This window comes from Hermetia illucens, chromosome 4 (genome assembly GCF_905115235.1).
Source record: "Hermetia illucens chromosome 4, iHerIll2.2.curated.20191125, whole genome shotgun sequence".
In the NCBI taxonomy this organism is placed as follows: domain Eukaryota; kingdom Metazoa; phylum Arthropoda; class Insecta; order Diptera; family Stratiomyidae; genus Hermetia; species Hermetia illucens.
Genome location: NC_051852.1, coordinates 18194023 through 18217825, shown reverse-complemented (window position 1 = coordinate 18217825; position 23803 = coordinate 18194023). Strand labels below are relative to the sequence as shown.

At 45.2% G+C, this 23803-nt stretch overlaps 1 protein-coding gene across 3 annotated transcripts in view; it reads right to left on the bottom strand.

Moving 5' to 3' along the window:
- LOC119654382 overlaps positions 1 to 23803 on the bottom strand; it is a 406510-nt gene that overhangs the window by 97995 nt on the left and 284712 nt on the right. For all 3 annotated transcript variants that reach the window (XM_038059748.1, XM_038059750.1, XM_038059749.1), the window contains exon 9: positions 8301 to 8385. In XM_038059748.1, the coding sequence (XP_037915676.1) occupies positions 8301 to 8385 (85 nt within the window). The remainder of the gene's footprint in view (positions 1 to 8300; positions 8386 to 23803) is intronic.

The window sequence follows — 23803 nt, the reverse complement described above, 5'->3', positions numbered from 1 at the left end:
AGGTGCCAGAAACGAACATGCGTACCGCAAACTTTATCCTGCCGAAAAGCAAGAGGACTTGCAGGTGTATTATGGGCATTCTGACAGGCCATAATTCACTAGCTGGGCTTATGTCCAGTGTGATACGTGTCCCTCCTGTAATGAGGAAGCGGAATCCATGGAGCATTTCCTATGTGAATGCCCCGCCTATGGACGCATCAGGCATCAGATCTTTGGTGCCGATGTTCTCCAATTGCGACGGGTAGCATCACATCCACTAACGGAAATCCTGCGATACGTTAACGAATCCGAAATATTCCGTTAGACAAGGGTGGCGAGTACAATGGGCCAGACGGCCTGAGTGCTCAGAAGCTGTAGCTTCTCCCCTACCGCACACACAAACACCTTGCAATGAGCAAGAAAACACCCAAAAAAGGACAGACCATTTCGTCTAGAGCAATACCAACTCATCAGATCCTCCCTCGTTTCTACTCTGGGAGCTGAATGCCCCACTGTAGCTGCCAGATGTTGGTTGCTCTCTTATATATAATCCCAAACATCATACAGGTGTGAAATATATTCAGAGCAAAGTTAAGGAGACAAGCTGGCTGTTGTCCACCATAAAGACAAAGGTTCCCCATTAACTTTCTGAAGTTCCACCGGGCCTGGAGTCACATAGCTAGCTGGGACGATCGTTTTCTCTGATGTAACTAAGAAATAATACTAAGAACTCTCATCTATAATTGGCATCTCCTGGACTAGTTACCTTTTTATCATACTTTTTGTGTTTGCCAAACGTATAGTTCGTATCTTCTCCATACCGTTCCAAATAGCCCTTATCAAATTTTCTTCGGTCCTTTACCTCTTTACCAAGTTCCGGGGCCTTAGAAGTCATTAGCAACCGTCAAAGGGTTGCTTACGATGCGGGAAGTGACGTTCCCGAGGTGCTCGAATAAGCAGTTCTGACCTCACGATTGGCGATGGAGTAATGTGAGCGTAGCTCTGCCAAGGTGGTAAGTGTGAAGTGCATCAGTAGCCAGCCCCTTCGCGGCCCTAGTCGGGTAGTGTGCATTGAACCGGTGTTGACAGACCGCGTTACCCCGAGCGCTGATCCGTCCGTGAGTTCCGAGATCAACTAAGCGTAGACCAGGGCTCAGGGAACTGGAACACGGTGCGCTGATGAAATTTCCATGGAGAATAAACCTAATTAAACATACAAAATCGACGAAATAGCAGAGAAGGACGAAAAGCTGATTGCGTTTGGGCGAGGCAAAAATGCGCCGTTTATCGCAGCAACTAACGAAAGAGGTAGAGGAAATATCCGATGTGCCACCGGGACGTCCAAATAAAGAAGAAGTTTCACCAAGTGGCGCGATTGATGATGCAGGGACGGCAACACGAATACCATGTAGTGTCCCTGTTCCGGAAAAAAGTCCAGCCAGAATTGCTAGTCCTGAGCAGGTCGATTCGGACACAAACCGAATAGAAGTACAGTCTACCATCCTAGCGGCAGTGGTGAAACGTATCCGGTCGGCAACGTTCCATCAGAGGAACGTCATCCCAGCTTCTAGCGACGGAGACGATGTTGAGTTTTCATTTCTCGATCAAGTGCTACAGGTGTCTGGATTATGGACACACGCTAGGGATTCGACAGGAGGACAACAGATGCGGTCAGGTAGGTCACCGAACGAAGGTCTACAATGAAAACCAAAGTTGCGCTCTCTGCAGGGAGTGCTTTGGTGAGAGCGTCGCACATACTGCGAGTTCGGGGAGATGTCCAATTTTTAGGGCGGAACTAGAAAGGGTTAGGGCGTGAATATCATGACCCGCATTCTACAAATTAATATGCACCCGAGTGCAAACGCTCACCAGCTGCTAGCGTAATTCGCTGCAGAGGTAAAGGCTGATCTAGTACTAATCAATGAGCAATATCCGAACAGGGACTCGGCTTCATGCCATCTGGACTTGCCGGGTCCGCTGCCATCTGGGGTCGGGACAACAATCAATTTCATGTTCTTGTTGAAAGATGAGAAAATGGATTTGTCTGGATACGGTGTTTATATATAACGTTTTTTAGCGTTTATCTGACGCCGAATGGGCCTGTTTGATACTCTGGAGGATGCGGTTCCTGACACGGAGGGCAAATCCTCGTAGGCGGCGATTTTAATGCTAGGGCCCTTAAATGGGACATGCTTCAGTCAGACTTCAGAAGGAAACGGATCCTGGAAATGGCGGCGAGAATCAAACTCGTAGTTTTAAACGCCGCATTCACGCCAACGTTTCGGCGTCCAGGCTGCAAAAGAAGCATCACTTTTGCGTCGAAATCTCTAGCACCATCAGTGGACGAGTAGCGAGTCCTAGAAGACTTCTGGGGAAGTGATCATCAGTCTATCGTGTTCGAAGTGGTTGACGCCACTTGCCGGCGTGCACAAACCTGGCGCTTCCCTGAGTGTAGAATATCGCGAGGGTGAACATCGGGAAGTTCGTCGAAGCTCTTCGAACAGGCAGAGTCGCACTGTAGGGCGTTTCGGGGGTGGTGGAATCACAGCTAATACTGTCGTAAACTCAGTGATGAACTTGATAACGACAGCGTGTGAGGCTCCTATGCCCCGAAGGGGTCCCAATCGTGACAAGACTTCTATGTACTGGTGGACGGTAGAAATTGACGACTAACGGAGGGATCGTCATAAGGTCCGCTGTTTGGCACAACGTTTATACGCTAAGGTGGAGGCATGCGCCGTAAAGGCAGAGTATAGACCAACAAAAAGGAGACTCCGTAGTGCGATGAGAAAAGAAAAACTCGCGGCGGGAAGAACCTGATCAACGAGGTGAATGAGAACCCGACTTGGCAATAAATTTGCCACCTAGAAAATTAGGGCTCTGCGGAAGCCCAGCATACTAAATATCGACCAGATGGACCGCATTGCACGGATGTTAATCGCCAGACATCTCGTACGGGTTGATGTCAATAGCGGGGAAAGCGTCGTGGATTACTCCTTTTTCACAACGAGGGAGCTCAAAAAAGCGGTTCTCACCATGAAAAACAAGAAGGGGCCAGGTCCTGATGGCATCCCGGCGGAAGCTTACAAACTGATGTTCCGTCAACACCAGACTTGCCGCTCGAGGAGGGCATTTTTGCTTGTCGCTAGAAGGAACAGGAACCTGGCCAGAATGAGAACAGAGGTATGAAAAATCTTCAGCCAGGCAAAACAACCTGGGGACTGACAGAGGTACAAAAATGCACTGACTGCGTATAGCTACGAAATCAGGGAAGCGAAACGGAACAGCTTCAGGGAATTCTGTGAGGGGATCGAACAGATCACCAAGCTGTACAAGGCTGTACCCAAAGACGGGGGAATATCCTCTGTCTGCTTGAAGTAGCAAGATGGGACATTTACCGAGAATGAGGAGGATAGGGTACACCTGCTTCTTCATTTCCCAGGGTCCTACCCCACGGTGACAGGCGACAAAATTCTGCCTGACACCCCAACAACGAATAAAAGGGAAAGAAAGTAGAACTGGAAACTAGGTAGATGTAGAGGTATCCTCAGAAGCTAGGCTAAGGTGGGCAGTGAGAACTTTTAAACCACTGAAATCTCCCGGAGTAGATGGCATTTTCCCAGCACTAATCTAGAGAGGCCTAGGAATTATCTTAGAGTCTCTTCTGAGGGTGGTAAGGGAGATCATAGCACTGGGTACATACCAAGGGCATGGAGACGGGCAAAAGTGGTCTTTATTCCGAAAGCGGGTAAAAAGGATCCTATTCAACCTAAATCTTTCAGACCAATTTGCCTAGCATCGTTCGTACTCAAAACGGTGGAGACGGGCAGGATGGTAACTGAAACTGCTCTGTATCAGCTGACAGAGGTACTACGGGATCCCATAGAAACAAAAGAAATTACATTGTGCCCGTTTTTGGATATCGAAGGAGCATAGAGATACAAGATACCCTGACCAGCAAAGGAGTGGGAAACACCCTGGCATTCTGGTTGGGCAAAATGCTAGAAAGCAAGCAAATAGAAGTACAAGCTCTATTGTCATGAACACCTCTCAAGGCTTTCCATAGGGCGGGGTACTATCGCCGCTAATGTGGAGTATGGTAGTGAATGAACTCCTGGACGCGTTAACAAATACTGGAATACAAGTCCTAGGTTACGCGGACGACATTGTTTTAATCTGTAGGGGCAAATATGAAGATACCCTATGTGATAGAATCCAAACTGGACTAAGGGTTACTAGTGCCTGGTGCAGGAAGGTGGGACTACGGATCAATCCAGCCAAAACGACCATAGTACCATTCACTAGGAAACGTAGGCATGATCGCCTGGGAGCCATAAGGTTACATAACATGGAGGTTAAATGACATGGAATTGCGCTAGACCAAAAATTACTCTGGAAGACGCATGTCGGAAACACTTGTCGGAAAGCTACAAGGGCTCTGATGACTTGTAGGTCTATAGCAGGAAAAAAATGGGGTTGCAGTAGGAAGACACTACTTTTGATATACAATGCAATAGTTAGGCCAATGATTACCTATGGGACGGTGAACTGGACAGAAAAAATTGAACTCAGCACACAACCCAGGAAGTTACACAAACTCCAAAGACTTGCTGGCGTGTGAATCAGTGAGGCAATGAGGAAATGCCCAACGGTACCCCTGGAGGTCGTTCTGGGATTAACCTCTCTCCATTTGCACATACGGTTGCAGGCAAGGAGGCCAATATTCAGGATGCCTAAGTCGGAGGAAAATTAATATTCTTTCTAGGCGGTACCCCGAATTATTGATACTAAAGGATAACATGACAACGAGGTTTCACTTTGATAAGAAGTTTGAAACACGTTGGAGTAACAAGGGAAACTGGGAGAGCGTGGCTGTGACATAACGCTTATTTAAACAACTGATTACTTGGTATACTGATGGATCCCTCACAGCTAAGGGAACGGGTGCCTCTCTGTGTGTACTTGGAGCCAATGAGTAAGCACACTAGCATATTCCAGGCGTAAATATACACCGTAGACAGAAGTGCCTCCCTTAATCTCCAAAGGAACTATCGAGGGCAGAACATTGCTATTCTGACTGAAAGCCAAGCAACGATCAAGGCACTTAGGTCCAATCAGGTAAATTCTAAACTGGTATGGGAATGCCTTGAGAGACTGAATACACTCGGCTCGTTCAATTAGGTCTGGATACTCTGGGTTCCAGACCCCGTTGGATCGGAAGGCAATGACGCGGCGGACGAACTAGCCAAGAAGGGAGCAGGAATGCCTTTTAACCCTTCTGTGGAATCGGAAACGGATTCATGGCTATAATATTAAAAAATTAAGAGAAATGGTTGAGGGAAATATACTGGGCGTCCAAGGTGCTTACTTGGGAGATACGAACCAAAAGCGCACAAGGGATTGCTGAAGTTTCACCAAGAAGAACCTCCGAATAATCGAGTAACTATCACCTGGGGAAGCTAGGGATATCTGCGGACACTGTCTGCAGGTTCCGTGCAGATTGTGATGAAACCTCTATACACGTTCTAGGACAGTGTCCGGCACTTGTGCAAAGTAGGTCGACGCATCTGGAAGAACACTTAATTTCAGATACAAAGTTGAAAGATTTGTAAGTAGAGAATATACTAAAATTCCCTAACGGTTATAGACTTGCTTGATATACTATGATTAATAGGTCAACTATAACCATTCAAAGGGGCACAATAGTTCTTTGGGGACGCGGTGCGACTTCCCCTTAACAAAATAATATAATCTCTAGAATATTTTGGAAAAAGGGAAGTGAAGTGACTTCACAGCTGAAGCAAGGTCACTGCTTTTGAGAATAACATTAAGAAGACCAGGTTTCCAAGGAAACGGAAAGTAGTCCTTGTTGAAAATAATGCATGGGACGATTGTAGTGTTTACAGTTAATTGGAAAAAAGTTAGGAATCTCATCGAAGCTAGGTCCGATATTGGTGTCAAAAAGGAACCGAACCAAGGAAAGATTGAAGAGAGAAACGGCGAGTGACTCAGAACAGTCCGCACCTATAAAAGGCGTAGAGGAGGCAGTGTTCAAGGAGGCAAACACAAAGGATTCATACCTAAATCACAGGAATATTATGGGAAATCATCAGTAGAGTCAGCAAAGTTGATGAAAAGGGGAGAGATTGAATAAGCGCAGGCACGTGGGTGCAGAACGTACATAACTGAGTGGGGGAGGGGGTTTCTGGGAGATCGGAAAGGATTTTGTAAAGAGTGCTCGCACGCCAAGTCAAATAATATGCGATCTCAGTTAACTGATTATTAACTGAGAGCGTTGAGGTTAGTTTCGCGAAAATTCAATCTTCAACTTTGCTGCTTGTATGGGAAGCGTTGTATTTGGATGGAGAGTCGATTTTGACACTTACAAGAAAATAGAAAGAGCAAGTGCTCGAGCGATTTGGAAAGGAATAGTTGGAGAGTGCAGCCTAAGGAGTTGACTAGTAGAGAACAACAAGTATTAATGAAAGGGAAGGTTAATGTCGGGTAAGATCCGTGGCTTCACGGTATGGACATCATTTCGTTCATCCATGTGCACTTTTAACGTTTATCTTAGGCTAATGCAAAACATGTTGTATGTGTATAATTTTTGTTGCGAAAACAGCGTGGATTGCGAGGATTGTGAGTGTTGAAGGAGTCCGGTTCGATGAAAATGTGGCTGATACTTTTTGACTTTGCTCTGATTACGGAGTGGGTGGAAAAGAAAAGAAGCTATAAGAGGTGAGAACGTGCTCCTAACTTAGAGATATAAGTTTTTTGTGAACCTTATGAGGTTTATTCAATTTGACACTAAAATCAAAGGGAATATAGAAAGTGATTCGGTGTAGCCTCCTCATAACGAATAATATCATGAATTAGTACAGAAAGGAATAACGAAACTTCAGTGATCAAAGAGAGATATGACAATTTGGGTGCCTTAGGTGTCAACGAATGTATGTCAAAACCGAGTTCAGGATGGGTGTGAGTGTTTAATGTGCAGGAAAATTGGACATTCCGTTGCTTGCAAACCAGTCCCTGCTAAACTCTCGACAAGTGGTATGTTCATCGAAGAAATTGGCTTTCCATTTCGAAGCCTGTGCATCATTAACTCCTTCCAAGGTAAAAAGCAATGTCAGATCAGCGTTAATGACCTGGTTGTTAGCCGCAAAATCGCAGAATCGGTCAGGTCCTGCGTGATTTGGGACAGAATTGAGTGAGGAGACGCATTTTGAGAACAGAAAATTTTTTAAGTGGACAGTTCTTGGTAGAACGGACGGTTTCGGTTTCTGGGTTGACAATGTAGCCGTTACGGGCACCCACAGGCATTACATTGATCAGAGAAATTCAATAGTCATTAGCTTTTAAATGCATTGACATGGAAAAATTTATGACAGTTTGAGTTGGAAAATACTGCGAGTACCAAAAATAGAACAATTTTCTTCTCTAGGAAGGTCAAGTGAATTCTCATAAAGAGAGAGAAGAGAAATTAATTGCTTTAGGTTTCATCCAAAATAAGACCGAATTATAGCCAGAAGACGAATTGTTTTTTGCTCAATGTGAATTTCTTCGATTTTTTTCAAATCCCATACAATTCAAATTCTTTCCTTCTCCAATTCAAGGGCTTCCTTCCTCTCTAAAAACATCCAGTTTCGGTCCATCTACATATTCTCTAGGCACTTATGACTTCCAACCAGCATCTAAATGCCACGAAGCAGGTCTTCATCACTTAATTGAACACAATACCGGAGTTCCACTTGCTTCCGCATCGTAGACTGTGTCCACTTTCCGGTCCTGATATTTGCAGCATCCATTTCTGTGTTTCACTTCGAATAAATTAATTCATCAACCTTTGGAGAAAATTTTATTAATTCGCATCATTCAAAGTATCTGAAGCCGCCGTTAATTGATTTTTTGCCCGAATTAGTGCAAAATCAGTATCAGTGGATGCGAATGAAATCATCATAAAAGTAACAATAAATCAAGGTGTTTCGGTGTAAGCCAAATATGCAGAGTGTCATCGGCCTGCTTTCCCTGGAAATGCTCCCATTATCACTGATAACAATTACGTGAGAGCTTTCCAATTTCCAGCGTTTGTTTATGTATCTATTTTATGCAATTCCGATATAATTTCGTGGAGAGTATAAGCGAGATTTCAGTGTGAACTATGTTTTCCGACGTGTGATTATGCACATGCAGTAATTTCAGTGCAACATGGCTCATGCAATATTCATTCAGGTTTTGTTATTATCTCTCTTATTACGCATATATGTATGTACAGGTAGTTGGGAATTTGGCATTCGACAGTGAGTTTTGAGTGAACCTACCAACTGCGTTTTTGTTCCTATCGGTGTACATCGATCTCGGTAGAGTTTGTGTCGCCGCGACATAGTATGGTGCCGGTTTACTACCCTGCAAAGAAATGAAAATGTTTGATTTATGTTACACAGAAATTATTACATAGTTTTCATATTAAATTTATGTGTTTGGGTTGAAGTAGTTTTTCTAGACTTGCAACAACATGACCGAAAGATACGCTTTTCTACTGTGGATAAAAATTGAAATAAAGTTTTATTTTATTGCAAAACATGGTAAAATGTTGTACTGAATATCAGCAATGACTATATGACCGCTGATTGCTAAATCTCTGAAGATGAAAATGTTGCTCTCAGGCCACCACTTGCAATTGATCCCTTGCTTTTTGTACGAGGATCTAGGTGTGGATAGCTCCGTTACTCTCTCCATTCTCCATCCTTCCCTCCTTCTTTTTCCATCCGTTCTCAGATCTAGTTCCGATAGATCAAACTACTTTCTTAGTTAATACTAAAAGTGTTTCTTGTTCACTCCTGAGTGGATGATAGGGCATCCGCACAATCAGGCTGTGCTTCAGTTTCACTATCATCACACTTGACGCTGTGCAAATGATAAGCTCACAGCAGCAAGCCAAACACAGCAACCCATGACGACTGAAATTCCAGCCCAGAGCAGGGTGATTGAGAGGCTGACAATCTACCCCCTCAACTGTCGCGCCGCTTAATATTAAACAGCACATACAAACCGTGTGCTGCCAATTAATACAGGGGTACCACTTTCTTCTAAATAAAGCATTGCACGTCAACCGCACCATCGATGTTTATTAGAAGAAATGGGCTTCGGCTCTTTACATATCTTCCAAAGAAGCACCTCTACTGTGCTGCGCCACGTTCTTCTAGGGCAACCCAGCCATCGGCCATTCTATAATAAAATGGTAGATTCCATTGCATGAGGATCTAGAATTGGACCTGTCGCCCTTTTTTAAAATGTGACCTATTCACTGCCACTTCCATCCCCGTTCGAAATTTCAGTTTGAAAATTTTAAAAATTTTCCTCGTTGTCGAGCCTTGAACATGTCTTTTTCTATCGCCTGCGAGAACAGAAAGTTCTTAGAGGCCGTCCTGGCATTCAAATCTACCATCATAGTCAAAATGTCACATTCTGGAGGTCACTGGTTAACTCTGTTTAAATTTCCACGGAACGTCTCCTTTTTCTCTATATTTCAGCGCTCTGTTAATGGATAACACTGCACTATCGTAATGCTTCTTAGCTTGAACCAACATTTTGCAAATAAAATCGTATTTCAAATCTCGCCACCAAGGTCATGAGAGTTCGCTATCGCAAGAGTGAAAAGAATAATAAAATACAAGACCGGAGAAGGAGCTGGACAACTCTCCAGAGTTCCACTGACTAATTTCCCTTAGACCCATAGTGTAGACTTTAACAAAAATGGAAAAGTGTCCCAGTTCCCATGTTCCTATACCTACACAAGTTAGTACTTGCCACTTTTGTCCTCGCATCTTCCATTAAACAAGGACTTTCCTTTCGACTAAGCTTACCTTAGGGGCCAGAATGTAGGATAGACTAACGTGGAATACAGCCTCCTGGGAGCCAACCTATCTCCCTCGGAGTTAATGATTGGCTCTTCAGAAACCAAGCAACTCGTCTACCAAAACCGTTAGTGGGTAGTGATAGCCACACCCTCTTTGGGGTGATTCTGCTATTAACAAAACGCAGTCTAGGGTAAGAGACTTAAACCCGAGCTCAAGAAAGAAGATATCTCGAGGCTGGAAGCAATTAATCGTCTTAGTTGCCTCATCAATTACAGATTTGATAGCATGTCTGAGCACGTGCACATGCACAGGGAGAAACGGAAAGATATTTCGAAGGACATATCGGGTGGTAAACCTACCGAGGTCTCCAAAGGAATCGCGGCAACCATAGATGCAAAAGGGCAAGACCGAACAGGGAAGCGGATCTACTGTCCACAGAAGGGGAAAAGCTGAATGACCTTTATCTATTCCTCCGAGATGTCAAGTCGGACAGAGAAACGCAAGAAAGTGCCATGTCAGAGGAGGAGGGTAGTGCCTCGATATTGAAGAAGAGCTCCAAACACAAACGGAGCCGATGGCTAGGTAAACCTCTACCATGCTATAACTGCATCAGCAACAATTAAAAGGGCAAGTTCCAAGGCTGACATTGGAATAGTGATGACTCTAGGATCCTGGGTGTACTGGGAGCAGATTCGCGATCTGCAAGGGAAAGTATACAGGTAATTTGGAATTTCTCCTGTGAAAAACCAAGAGCTTGCATCATCCTCAAAAGAAACTTAAGATGCATATGTCTTTCAGAGTTACTAACTGGAGGCTTCGTGACTATCCAAATCCAACTGGAAGCCACTGGAAGAACTCGAGAGGCAGTCATGACATCAGGACTCTTTCTAGGAGACGACATCCGGATTCCACTGAAATTAGTCGTTTGACTGGCGAAGTTCTGCCAGAGAAAGGCGCTATCACCACTTCTCGGATTCAATGCCGACGCCAACCTTGAGGCCTGGAGAAGCAGCGACATTAATCGAAGAGGTCTGAAATTCATCCTCAGTAGTAAGTTAGAAATACAAAATGTGGGGAACACACCCACATTCGTGACTTCTGGTCAAGAAGTACTAGACATAACTTTAGGGAACACTCTGATGAACGGTTCTATGTCGGATCATAGAATAATTAGATTCGATATTGGGGCAAATCGAAAATAAATAGAATAATAAGGAATCCCAGGAGTACAGACTGGGCCTCCTACACAAGACGCTTAGAGACAACATGACTCATCTACAGGTGAGCAGCGATATCAGGAGTGAAATAGAACTAGAAACAGTGGAAGAAGGCCTCAACATGCGTCATTGACGCATATGAGGGACGTACGCTGGTGAAGCGGGAACTTTGCCAGAATGAGAAATGAGATGCGGAAACTCTTCAACCGGATGACTGGCAGAGATACAAATGGGCACTGCTGACATTTAGCAACGCGATCAGAGAAGCAAAACGGAAGAACTTCAGGGAATTCTGAAAAGGAATAGAATAAACCACAGAAGGATCCAGGGTATATAAAGCTACAGCCAAAGACAAGGCAATACCTTCTGTCTGTCTGAAGAAAGAAGATGAGATATTTACCGGAAACAGTAGGACAGGATACATCTGCTTCTCACAACTCATTTCCCGGGGTCACGGCTTTTGGATAACGAAAGAGCGTTCGATAACACATCGCACACAGAGGTACGAGATGCGTTAGTCAGCAAGGGAGTAGGAAACACCCAGGCCAAATGACAGGTTTAAACACTCGGAAGTAGAGAGCATAACAACGTTTCTATCTATCTATGATAAAAGAAGAGTTCCGATTTTTTTACAACTACAACGGGGAAGCCTTGTGAAAGACAGCAGCGAGGTCAAAGGAAGTACTACTAACATCGAAGGGAACGTTTAGTTGTTTTGGAGCGAGTCATCTTTCAGACTGTTGCCGGATCGTTACAACAAGTGGCAGTGCTAATCATAGTTTACCACGCCAGCAGGACTAAGAGAATGTCATAGTTATCATATGCTCAATGTAGTTCAATTTTGCGGAATAACTTTTTACGTGTGCTTAAAGTTAACTTTTGCTAGACGATATATTCGAGGATAATTTCATTCAATGTTGAAAAAATAGGGAAAAATCAGGAAAAGATTGATATACGGAACATTATGCCAGCAATACATGACCTTGATGATCGAAACTCCAGAGTACAGGGCCTCCAGGTTGAGACTTCAAAATACGAACTTTACATGGTCTGACTGGATGGTGGTATTGCAGCTTGGTCGGGCGACCAGACCGATCGTGTTTGGGGAAACATGCTACACTTTTGCATGGGTAAACTGTTCTCGAAATAACTCAATCGGAAAATACAAAAAAAAATATGGTAGTCAATGCATATTCCAGATCCAGGTTTGAATATGAAGCAGAATTCCGGAAAGTTTGGTGGGAATCCTGCTTATTATTATCAACGAAGCTATAGTAGCTCAAAGTTTGCCTCTTTCGCATTAAATTACTACTCCCTAAAAGATAAAATGTCAGTATCACATGAAATTGAATATCAGATATATCCAACGTATATACTCTACGAGCCATATATAAATATATAATATATATCGTGTACCCAAATATTCCTACGTAGGAAATCAACAAAACCTTTTATACCAGAAGCGCCGAGCATTCGGTTTCCGACTTGTTTAGGTTCAGCGCGAAGCTCAATGCAACTTTTCAACATTATTTAAGGCATTTACGAAAACCATACATCCTCCTCCCCCTCTTACCCCATTCGAGAGATGACAGATTTTGACTTCCTGCAACATCTTCTTCCTAAAAGCGACAATGCAGTTCAATCATTTTGTAGACACGGAAACCACTTTAAGTAGAATGATGCCTGAGAGCATTTTAGTGGCGCGGAATGGTAAATGCATCACTTCCGGAGGGAAATAGGAGGAGCTTCAATTATTATACGATAGATGAATAAATGCACCAGTAATCCGAAAACTACTGGGAGAATTCGAAGAAAATCGACGCAACAAATAGATCCCTTTGAATCAACTGGATAGTAAAAGGAGTACCTTAAAACGGAGTTCATCCCATGGAAGGATATTTGAGGTGAAGCACTGAGATGAGAGCGGACAGTTTCATCCCAGGTTATAATTGTGAAGCGCTTGTCATATACACCTGTAATTATAGGAGCATATCTACACCAAAATGACATCTCGAGAAAGATTGATAGTGGATACCGGTTTCCAGAAAAGTCTCAAATAAGTCAGAAGGTTTTGAGAATGAGCCCTGAGAGAAATGATCACTTTTTACCCTCCGCACTAACCATTTTAAGCTTATTATCAGAGTTTCGGAAAATACTAAATGTCTTCGAAGAGTACTAATCGAGACCTATCATTTGATATGCCATACGACTATATTCGGGGGAAAAAAATAGCCTCCTATTTCATGATAACTACATGCGTGAGTAATCAAAATTCCAACCTTCTCACCAAATTTAGTGTTAACCGATACAGCCGTTTCTGAGAAAAGTATGACAGACAGACAGACAAGGGTTGGCAGATTTGATGGGAGAGCATGACCTCGGGTGGCGAATAGGGACATATATATGGATGTGTAAATATGCGTTCATGTACTTTCTTTTCAGACTGTGAATGGGCACTGATTTGCTGATCTCTTGTGAGTGAACCGAAATGGCTATGGAAAACCTACCCAGAAAATAAATCCCTCGACAACAGTGCCTTAGTGGTGAATAACTTGCTACTGTGGCATCTAATGCCACAAGTGATTTCGATTTGGAGAAGGAAGTGTTGAAACCTCGATATCCACCGCATTTGTCCAAGAGGGATAAACGCAGGAGGCACTCCGAGACTAAAAAATGACCCATTCAAGAGAAGTTCGTCCACCACGCAGAAAACCATATTAAATGGTGAAGATAAAGAGGTGTTTAAAAGGAACATCTTGCCCTATCTTTCATGCAGCTGGGAGCGAAAACAGTTGAGCTGTCTGTGTTTATCAAGGATACGCAAGAATGGCACCCCAAGCTATCAAAAACATGGTGAGAGGAGACTCTGATGTGTCAAGTAACACCCAATATTACTGCCATCGATCTGCGACCAAAGAAAAGAATACGGAAAAAATGATTGATTGATCGATGGGATTTGCTTGAGATCTGAGATGAATATCCCCATCATAAGTTAACCATGTAGAAACCATCAAGGTGACGTATCGGTCACAGGTGGGGCGGCGATATGGCATGCGGTCACCAAGCTATACCATTTACTATAAATCAATCGGCTAGTCGCTGTGTATGGGCGAAAATACGCCGTGTGTACGTGCACAGCTGCCACGCTCCACTCAATCTCACATTGACTGAGTTCGACGAAATCCAATTGTGATCCAAAAGTGATTGCTGGTGACTTTAATACGTTGGCCCTTGAATGTAGAAGCAGAGAGAATAACGCATAAGGACGAAGTCTGTTACAGGCTCTTGCGCAGTTAGATTTAATTCTGGCCGGAAAGGGGTGTCTGCCTCAGAGCCTATCCTTTGTCAGCCCTGTATTTGTACGTCCTGGTACGTTAACGATGACTACACTCAGCCAATCTAGGATCCATTAGGTGCAAAAAGAGCATGCATATGAGGAAACCCGAAAAAATCTACACAATGGCTTGTCCAAATTAGTGTCTTTTAAAAATTTCGACCTACTTAAAAAAAGACATCAAATGAACCGATTTTAATAAGATTTTGTTTTATATAAAACCATAAAAAGACCCCGGTCTCTTTGCAGGCCTGCTTCAGTTCATCATAGCAATTATATTAATGTAAATTTTATTAATAATGGACAGGCATCGCTCTTCATAAAGTCATCAGCTTTGAAAATAACAGTTTTTGGCCGCAATCCACTTATGCGTAATCAAGTAGAAAAATGTGTAATTATATGAAAAAGTCTATCCCAATTTATCTAACGCAAAATTCAAACAAAACTATGCAAATCAGTTGTGTCAAAAATAATGCAACAAATCTATAACGACTTCGAAATAATTATTATAAATAATTTAATTGCTTATCAAAAATTGCCGGATTTTACCAAAAAAATATAATTGTTCTTGCACAAATGCTTACTTTCCATACAAAAAGATTGGTTTCAGGCAAATCACCTGCCATCGGGATATGCAGAATATCTTTTTGCCAAAGAATTTACGAAATATCCGCGAATTCGCCACTGAAGTCTGACTTTAATCGGTGAATTGTATCTTTTCCTGATTGCTTAGAGTAACTCATAATTTGTTCATTGCAAAAAGTGCATCATTTTTGTGTTAGCTAATGGCCAAGAAACAGACGATGTTGCGCCACCAATCCATTAGGCCTCTCAGACTTTGGGAGATTTATTGACAGCAAAGATGCTATTTTCTGTAGTCAAACCTCCGAGGAAATTAGGGCTGACGAATTGCGTCATCATGAACATAGTAAAATTTTTGATGACCTACGGTGGGCCCCCGCAGATTCGCGCCATTACTTGGTACTTGCATCATTTTCACACATTTCTTCGTGTCTGGCTGCAGCACAACATGTTCCCGGTAGAGATAGTTTTTTGTGCAACTGATAATATGCATAATAGTACGGTCCAGCATTAAAGATAGTTTGCGCTCAACTTTGCCCTGAATTTATGATGCATCGCATCCTATCCATGGATACCAAGTTTCCGGAAGCAGAATATCTTTTATTAATTTTCGCATCGTTTAACATCCTTCCATGTTCAAGCGTTCTTTGCCAACTAAAACTGTGGGAAAATCGATTCATTGCTCTCTGTCACCCCTGCCTGCTTTCCTCTGCGTAAACCATTTCACCGGAACTTCGCCAACATTTTGCGCTGAGGAAATATGAAGTGAACAAAACACTCATATGGAAATCTGTCAGCATAGTTCCGTGGCTCATCGGTGAATCTGAGCAAGGCTACCAGTATGTACGTGTATCTATGCAGCAATAGATATCAACGCATTGATATCCACCATCGAATTTCACTGCATCGGCAAAGTTTTCTCCACGATAAAGATAGTCTGTCGCCAATAGATCGTTCGCTTAAGTACGTATCTTGGCATTACATAAACCTCTTCATATCCAATCAATATCACTTCCTATTTCGACGAAGTATGCGTTGGAAATATCTGAGAATGGTTCGGCATGGACATGTGCAGATACTTCCTCATTACCGATTAGAAGCAATAAAGGCGCGAGCACCTTGAGCCTTGATTGCTCTAGTGGAAAGTCAATGCCATGTACTAGATGCATTACCAAAATTAGATTGATTGGTACGTGTGGATTTTACCAACTTAAGTGGCCAAATTATTTTCCAATAAGCAAACATATCTTAACTTTATGATTAATAATTATCTGACTCCGGGTTCACGCTTGCAAAATTATGCTTAGTCAGCGAATCATGACTTACGTAAAGAAAACGTGAAATTCCAATGTCAGTAATATTGAAATTAGAGTGATTCCTGCGAACTTTACAAATCAAATTAGATTGCAAAATAGAGATATTCGTGATTGGAACAAAATTGACTCAGTAATAGAAACAGGTTAGCTTTAATGCGGATACGTATTCACACCACAGATAGGAAAGTTGCACAATTTCCGGCGGAATCTATTGTCACTAGGTGAGCTATATCAAATAAGTCTAAATCTAGCTCAAAGATGGCTGACAGCCAAGGTTATGAGTGAAGAGTTTTAACGAATCTCTCCGCGTATCCAATTTTACCGCTGTGGTTCTGCCGCCAAGAACCATCGACAAGAAATATAGAAGTAGCAACAAATAAACAGCTTGACAAACCGGTTAATCAGGCGGAGGCACATCTCCGAAATACTGAGAGCCAGGTGATCACATCCAAGGAGGGAGAAGTTAGGACGTCAAGCAGTGGATCCAAGGTTAACATTGCTATACTGCGTGGACAACAACCAACAAACGCCACTGCTCAAAAAGCAGGGACTAGCAAAGGCACGTCTGAGATAAATATATCAGACGTCAGGCAGGAGGCAGGTCTCAGTGGCGCAAGTGCTAAATGGTACCTCCGCTACCTGGAGGAAGACCTCAAACCAAAGAGGCCCTTAAGAAGGCTCAGGATTTTTACCCGAGCCAAGAAAGCGGGGAGCAGCAGAAATTAATCCGCATGAAGGGAATGCTCAAAAAAAATCCAAACCTGAACCCAAGGGAAGAGAAAACCCGGGCAGGTCAAGGGTAAAGGCAAGACTCAAGAAGCACCGCATTAGCTATGCTAGTGCGGTCAAGGGCGTACAACATGCCATACTGCCTAAAATGTTTCCCGAGCAAATACTTACTCGTGAAGAGCAGGAAACCATTGAGGACCTTGTCGTCAGGCAGATGTGCAAGGGATGGACTTCGAAACTGATGTTCACCGGGATACGCTTTCGACCAGGTCTTATGCTGGTGGCTGCGCGACGGAAGACACTGCAGAGTGGAACTATAGTTCCCAAATTGCCAAGCTGGGAAGGAGTAGAACTGTCAACATGTGCTGGGGATGATATACCAGGAGCCCGCATAGTGACAGTTTTCCTCCCAAAAGAAGCGACAATAGAAACGGAAAACCTTATGGGCCTCCTAATCGCTCAGAATGAGGATCTCCATACGCGACTATGGAGAGTCTTCAGAAGCAAGGTGGAGGGCAAGGGTAAACTCCTCACGATCAGGGTAGATGACCGATCCCTGGCGGCAATCAAACGTCGGAGTTGCCACATCAACTATCGATTTGGCAACATACCCGTGCATGTGCACAGGGAAAAGTGGAGGAAAGACACCTCGGAAGAGACACTGGGTGAAAAGCATATCGAGGTCCCCGAAGAAGTCTCGAAAGCCATAGGGGCGGAAAGGACTGGATCGACCAGGGAAGTAGACCTGCTGCCCAGTGAAAAGCAGAAGCTGGACGACCAAGACCTAAGACTCCTAGGGCTCAGGGTGGACAGCGATGCGCAGGAAAGCACCATGTCGGAGGAGAAGAGCGATACTCCGACAGTGGAGAAGAGCTCCAAACAATAACGGAGCTAATGGCCAGCACTAATATAGCCCAGATAAACCTCCACCATGCGAAAGCTGCATCTGTGGTAATTGCAAGGGCAATTTCCAAAGAGAACATTGGAATAGTGCTGGTTCAGGAGCCTAGGGTGTACCGAGGGCAGATGCAGGTAATTTGCGACTCCTCTTGTGAAAAACCAAGAGGTTGCATAATTCTTAAACGTAATTTAAAATACATATGTCTTTCAGAGTTCCTGACCATTGGAAGCCGGGAGAAGCACTCGAGAGGCAGTCATGGCATCGGAATACTTCCCAGGAGACGAAATCCGGACTCCACCAGAACAAGTCGCTAAACTGGTGAAGTATTGTGAGAAAAGGGCGTTACCACTTCTTCTCGGCTGTGATGCCAACGCCCACTACGAAGTCGGGGAAACAGCGGCACCAATCGTAGAGGTGAGTACCTTCTTGAATTTATTCTTAGCAATAAGTTAGAAATATATACCTTAGGAAGACTCCAACATTTGTGACCAGCACTAGACAGGAGGTACTAGACATAACTCTAGGAAATACTCTAATGAATGAAATGGTCAGGAATTGGAGGGTGTCGGATGAAACCTCTATGTCTGATCACAGGATAATCAGATTCGACATTGAGGGTAACTCCGAAATAAAAAGAATAATAAGGAATCCCAGAACGGATTGGGAATCCTACGCAAAGCACTTGAGCCACAACATTGCCCACCTTCAAGGGGGCGGTGACATCAGGAACGAACTGGAACTGGAAACAGTGGTGGAAAACCTCAACACAGTCGTCATTCACGCATATAAGGCCAGCTGTCCGGATAAGACAGTTAAGTCAACAAGGGATGTACCATGGTGAAACAGGAACCTGACCAGAATGAGAACAAAAATACGAAAACTCTTCAACCGGGCAAAACAAACCGGGAACTGGCGCGATCCGGGAAGCGAAACGGAACAACTTCAGGGAATTCTGTGAAGGGATCGAAGAGATCACAGAAGCAACCACGCTTTACAAGGCTGTAGCCAAAGACGGGGGAATATCCTCTGTCTGTTTGAAGAAGGAAGCTGGGACATTTACTTATATTAGAGTCTCTTCTGAGGGTGATAAGAGGGAGCATAGCACTGGGATATATACCAAAGGCATGGAGACGGGCAAAAGTGGTCTTTATTCCGAAAGCGGGTAAAAGGGATCCTTTTCACACAACATTTTTCAGACCAATTTGCCTAATATCGTTCGTACTCAAAACGGTGGAGAAGGTCATAGACAACTATATTAGAACTAACGTTCTAAAGCGTAATCCCCCCGTAATCCCTGGGAAGAAAGAATCGAACTCAGCACACAAACCAGGGAATTACATGAGCTCCAAAGACTGGCTTGTGTGTGTATCAGTGGGGCAATGAGGACATGCCCAACGGTATCCCTGAAAGTCCTTCTGGGATTAACCCCTCCCCATCTGCACATACGGATGCAAGCAAGGAGGACAATAGTCAGAATGGCCGGGAGTATCAATGAGGCGGGGAGCTGCCTAAACGGAAGGAAGATTGATATTCTTTCTAGGCGGTATCCCGAAATATTGATACCAAGGGATAACATGACAACGAGGTTTCACTTCGATAAGAAGTTTGAAACACGTTGGAATAACAAGGCAAACTTGGAGAGCGTGGCTGCAACATACGCCTTAAACCAGTCACTGATACTTGGTACACTAACGGATCCCTCACAGCAGAGGGGGCAGGTGCCGGTGTCATTAGTCCAAGGAAAATGTACTTCGAGCCAATGGGCAGGTACAATAGCATATTCCAGGCGGAAATATACGCCATAGACAGATGGGGGCAGAACATTGCTATTCTCGCCGATAGCCAGGCAGCGATCAGGGCACTTAGGTCGAATCAGGTGAATTCTAAACTGGTATGGGAATGCCTTGAGAGACTGAATACACTCGGCTCGTCCAACAAGGTCTGGATACTTTGGGTTCCAGGCCATGCTGGGTTGAAAGGCAACGAGGCAGCGGACGAACTAGCCAAGAAAGGAGCAGAGACGCCTTTACACGGGCCAGAACCCTTCTGTGGAATCGGAAACGGTTTCATGGCTATGAATCTAAGAAATTAGGAAGAACGGTTGAGGGAACTATACTAGGTGGGCCTACCATGCGCACAAATGATTGCTTAAATCTCACCAAAAAGAACCTCCGAATCATAGGGGGAATTCTCACTGGTCACTGTCGGCTGAACTATCACCTAGGAATATCTACAGACACTGTCTGTAGGTTTTGTGAGAAGTGTGACGAAACCTCTATACACGTCCTGGGACAGTGTCCGGCACTTGTGCAAATTAGGTCGAGGCATCTGGAGGAACACTTAATACCAAAGTAGTTTTTTTACGGTGCAGGGCTTCGGAAACCCAGTGCCGGCAGTTTTTGGGAGTGAGCAAGCGGGCTCCCGGCCGTCGATATCCAACGACCGCAGTGCCTCAGTAGTGGGAAACTTGGCTACTGTGGCATCTAATGCTACAAGAGATAATGGTGGATTGGAAATTAGGTCCACACCGGATCCCTTTAGGAGGAGTTCGAAGCTTGGGAGATCACCACCGAGAACAATGGTTCTTTTTGGTAGTCGAGATTCGTCGCGGGACTCTGAAAGAAATACGAATAGTCCCTTAATTGAGATCATTCCTTGTGGCGCAAGGCGCGAAAGCAAACGAGAACATACCGGAATGGCGTTCGTTACACTTGGGGAACGAATAAATGAACTGTGTGAGTTCATCAAGGAGAGGCGGAATATCCATCAAAATATTCGAGCCTTGATAAGAGGCATTAAATTGTCTTATATCAGGGCACTCGAAGAAAAGAATTCCCAAGCGTCAGTTGGCAAGGTCACAAGGGAAACGCAGGTGACGCCTCCCCGTGATAAAGCAGGCGGGAAGACAGGAAAACGGGCTAGAGACGGTACCAGCGAGCCTCTTGGACCACAGCAAGCCCCGAAGAAGAAAAAAGCCTCTTCACCAAAGAAGGCGGAGTCGGCGAGAGTACCCGCGAAAGTCGGTAATCTCACGATTGCAGCCACAACACCTACAAAAGTGGAAGAAACCAACGCCCGGAGGCCCGAACAATGGACTAAGGTGAGCAACAAGAGGAAAAAGGACAAAAAGAAGCTCCGCCCGGAAATAATAATTATTTCCAAGAAGGGAAATATGTCCTATGCCGACATCCTGCGAAAGGTGAAGTCAGACCCGGAATTGAAGGATTTGGGGGATAATGTGAGCCGTATTAGGCGAACACAGAAAGGGGATCTGATGCTGGAGTTAAGTAAATCCGCCGACAAGTCGGCCGATAACTTCCGCGGGAAGGTGGAAAGTGTACTTGGAGAGGAAGCTGAGGTAAGAGCTCGGAAACAGGAGATAGTGGTTGAGTGCAAGGACCTAGATGAAGTCACCTCACGGGAGGACATCTGTGCTGCGCTAAAGCAGCAGTTCAACCTTGGCGATATAGACCAGAGTGCCATAAAAAGGATGAAGAAGGCATATGGTGGCACACAGACCGCTATTATTAGTTTGCCGGCGGAATCAGCTATTAAGTTGATTACCGCGGGCAAGGTAAGAGTAGGTTGGGTCGTGTGCAGGCTCAGGGAACAAATCTCTCTAAAGAGATGCTTCAGATGCCTCGATTTCGGCCATTTTGCGGCGGCATGCACTAGCCAGCATGATAGGTCGAGGAGTTGCAGGAAGTGTGGGGAAGAGGGCCACCTCATCAAAGATTGCACCGGAGATCCACGGTGTATGTTATGCAGTGGGAAAGAGGGCGTGGACGGCCGGCATATTGCGGGAAGCAGCAGATGTCCGGTATATAGGAGGGAGCTGAACCGCACAGGAAAATGAGATTGATACAAATCAATCTCAATCACTGTGAGGCAGCTCAGGACCTGCTCTCGCAAACCATTCGAGAGTCGAATGTCGATGTCGCGGTTATTTGCGAGCCATACAGAAACTACGGCGGTGCGACTTGGGCGGTGGATGCGTCTGGCAACGCCGCAATCTGGGCGTGCGGAAGACAGGCCATTCAGGAAGTCATGGCCCCCCCGGCAGCCGGTTTTATAAGGACGAAGGTCAACGGTGTCCATATTTACAGCTGCTACGCTCCTCCTAGTGCAACCTTAGCACAATATGAGGAGATGTTAGACAGTCTGGTGTTGGATGCTAGAGACCGCAGCCCTAAAATCATTGCGGGCGTTTTCAACGCGTGGGCCCTGGACTGGGGAAGCCGATCGACGAACACCAGAGGTCAAATTCTGTTGGAGTCATTTGCGGAGCTGGACATCGTGCTGGCCAACGTTGGATGCGTGCCCACCTTTCGAGGAAGAGGGTCGGGTTCGATCGTTGACCTGACATTTGTTAGCACTTCACTGGTGAGGGGGATGGCTTGGCAAGTGAGTGAGCACTACACCCACAGTGACCACCAGGCCATCTTCCTCCACATTAGGAACCGGGGAAGCAGTCAACGACGCTCTGGAGGTGGAAAGGCTAAGGCGGTTGGCTGGTCTATCGGAGCTTTCGACGAGGAGATATTCCTGGCCGCATTGGAGGGAGCCCATGATCCGGATGGAACAGCGGTGGAAAGGGTCACACAGCTGTCTCAGCGTGTAACCGAAGCATGCGACGCTACGATGCCACGACGCCGTTTGCACCACGGCAAGAGGCCAAACTACTGGTGGAACACGGAGATCGCTGCCTTGAGATCCTCTTGTCTCCGAGCGAGGAGACTTTCCCACAGGACAAGAGGAAGGCCGGAGCACCAGGAGCGTGAGGAAGAATACAGGGATCTGCGAAGCAACCTTAAGAAGGCCATTCGGAGAAGCAAGCGGGAATGCTACCAGAAGCTCTGCATGGAGGCTAATACGAATCCGTGGGGTACAGCCTACCAAATTGTAATGAAGAAGATCCGCGGGCGAAAATCACCTCAGGTGACATGCCCACGGCTCTTGTTGCAAATAATTGCAACTCTTTTCCCGCAGCAGGAGCAGGACGAAAGAGAACCCCAACTGGCAGCTCAGCAGGATGTCTTCTCGATCCCTGATGTTACCGAAGAGGAACTTTGGGAAATCTGCAGACGTATTGGGGACAGCAAGGCTCCGGGATTGGACGGAATTCCGAACAGGGCTCTGAAGGTGGCGGTCAAGGCCAGACCAAGGTGGTTCGCAAGCACATTCGAATCGTGCATGGCGGAAGGAGTGTTTCCCGCCCAGTGGAAGAGGCAGAAACTGGTCTTGCTACCGAAGCCTCGAAAACCACCCGGCGTGCCCTCTTCATATCGCCCTATTTGTCTCTTAGACACCATGGGGAAGATATTGGAGAGGGTGATATACAACAGGCTGCTCCCGTTCATCGAGCTTGCGGGTGGTCTTTCAGAGCGGCAATATGCGTTTCGGCGAGCCCGTTCTACGGTCGATGCAGTAGCAAAGGTCGTGGAATTGGCTCGAAATGCGATGGCCATGGGCAAATGCTGTGCTCTGGTGACGCTGGACGTCAAGAATGCTTTTAACTCAGCCAACTGGATTAAGGGCGTTTTGGCCAAACTGGGTGTTCCTAGCTACTTGGCTCGGCTCATCGAGAGTTACTTTTCGGATAGACTTCTCTGGTACGAGACGGACGACGGGCCGAAGGAGTACATTGTGACAGCAGGTGTGCCTCAAGGTTCTGTATTGGGACCGCTGCTGTGGAACATAATGTACGACGGAGTGCTTGGCCTTCGCGTGCCGGAGGAGACAACGCTGATTGGTTTTGCGGACGACTTGGCGGTAATTGCAATTGCAAAGCATCCCGAGGACGTGGAGCTTTATGCAAATGAAGCCATTCATACCATCAAGTCATGGTTACGAATGGCCAAGCTGGACCTGGCGGACGAAAAGAC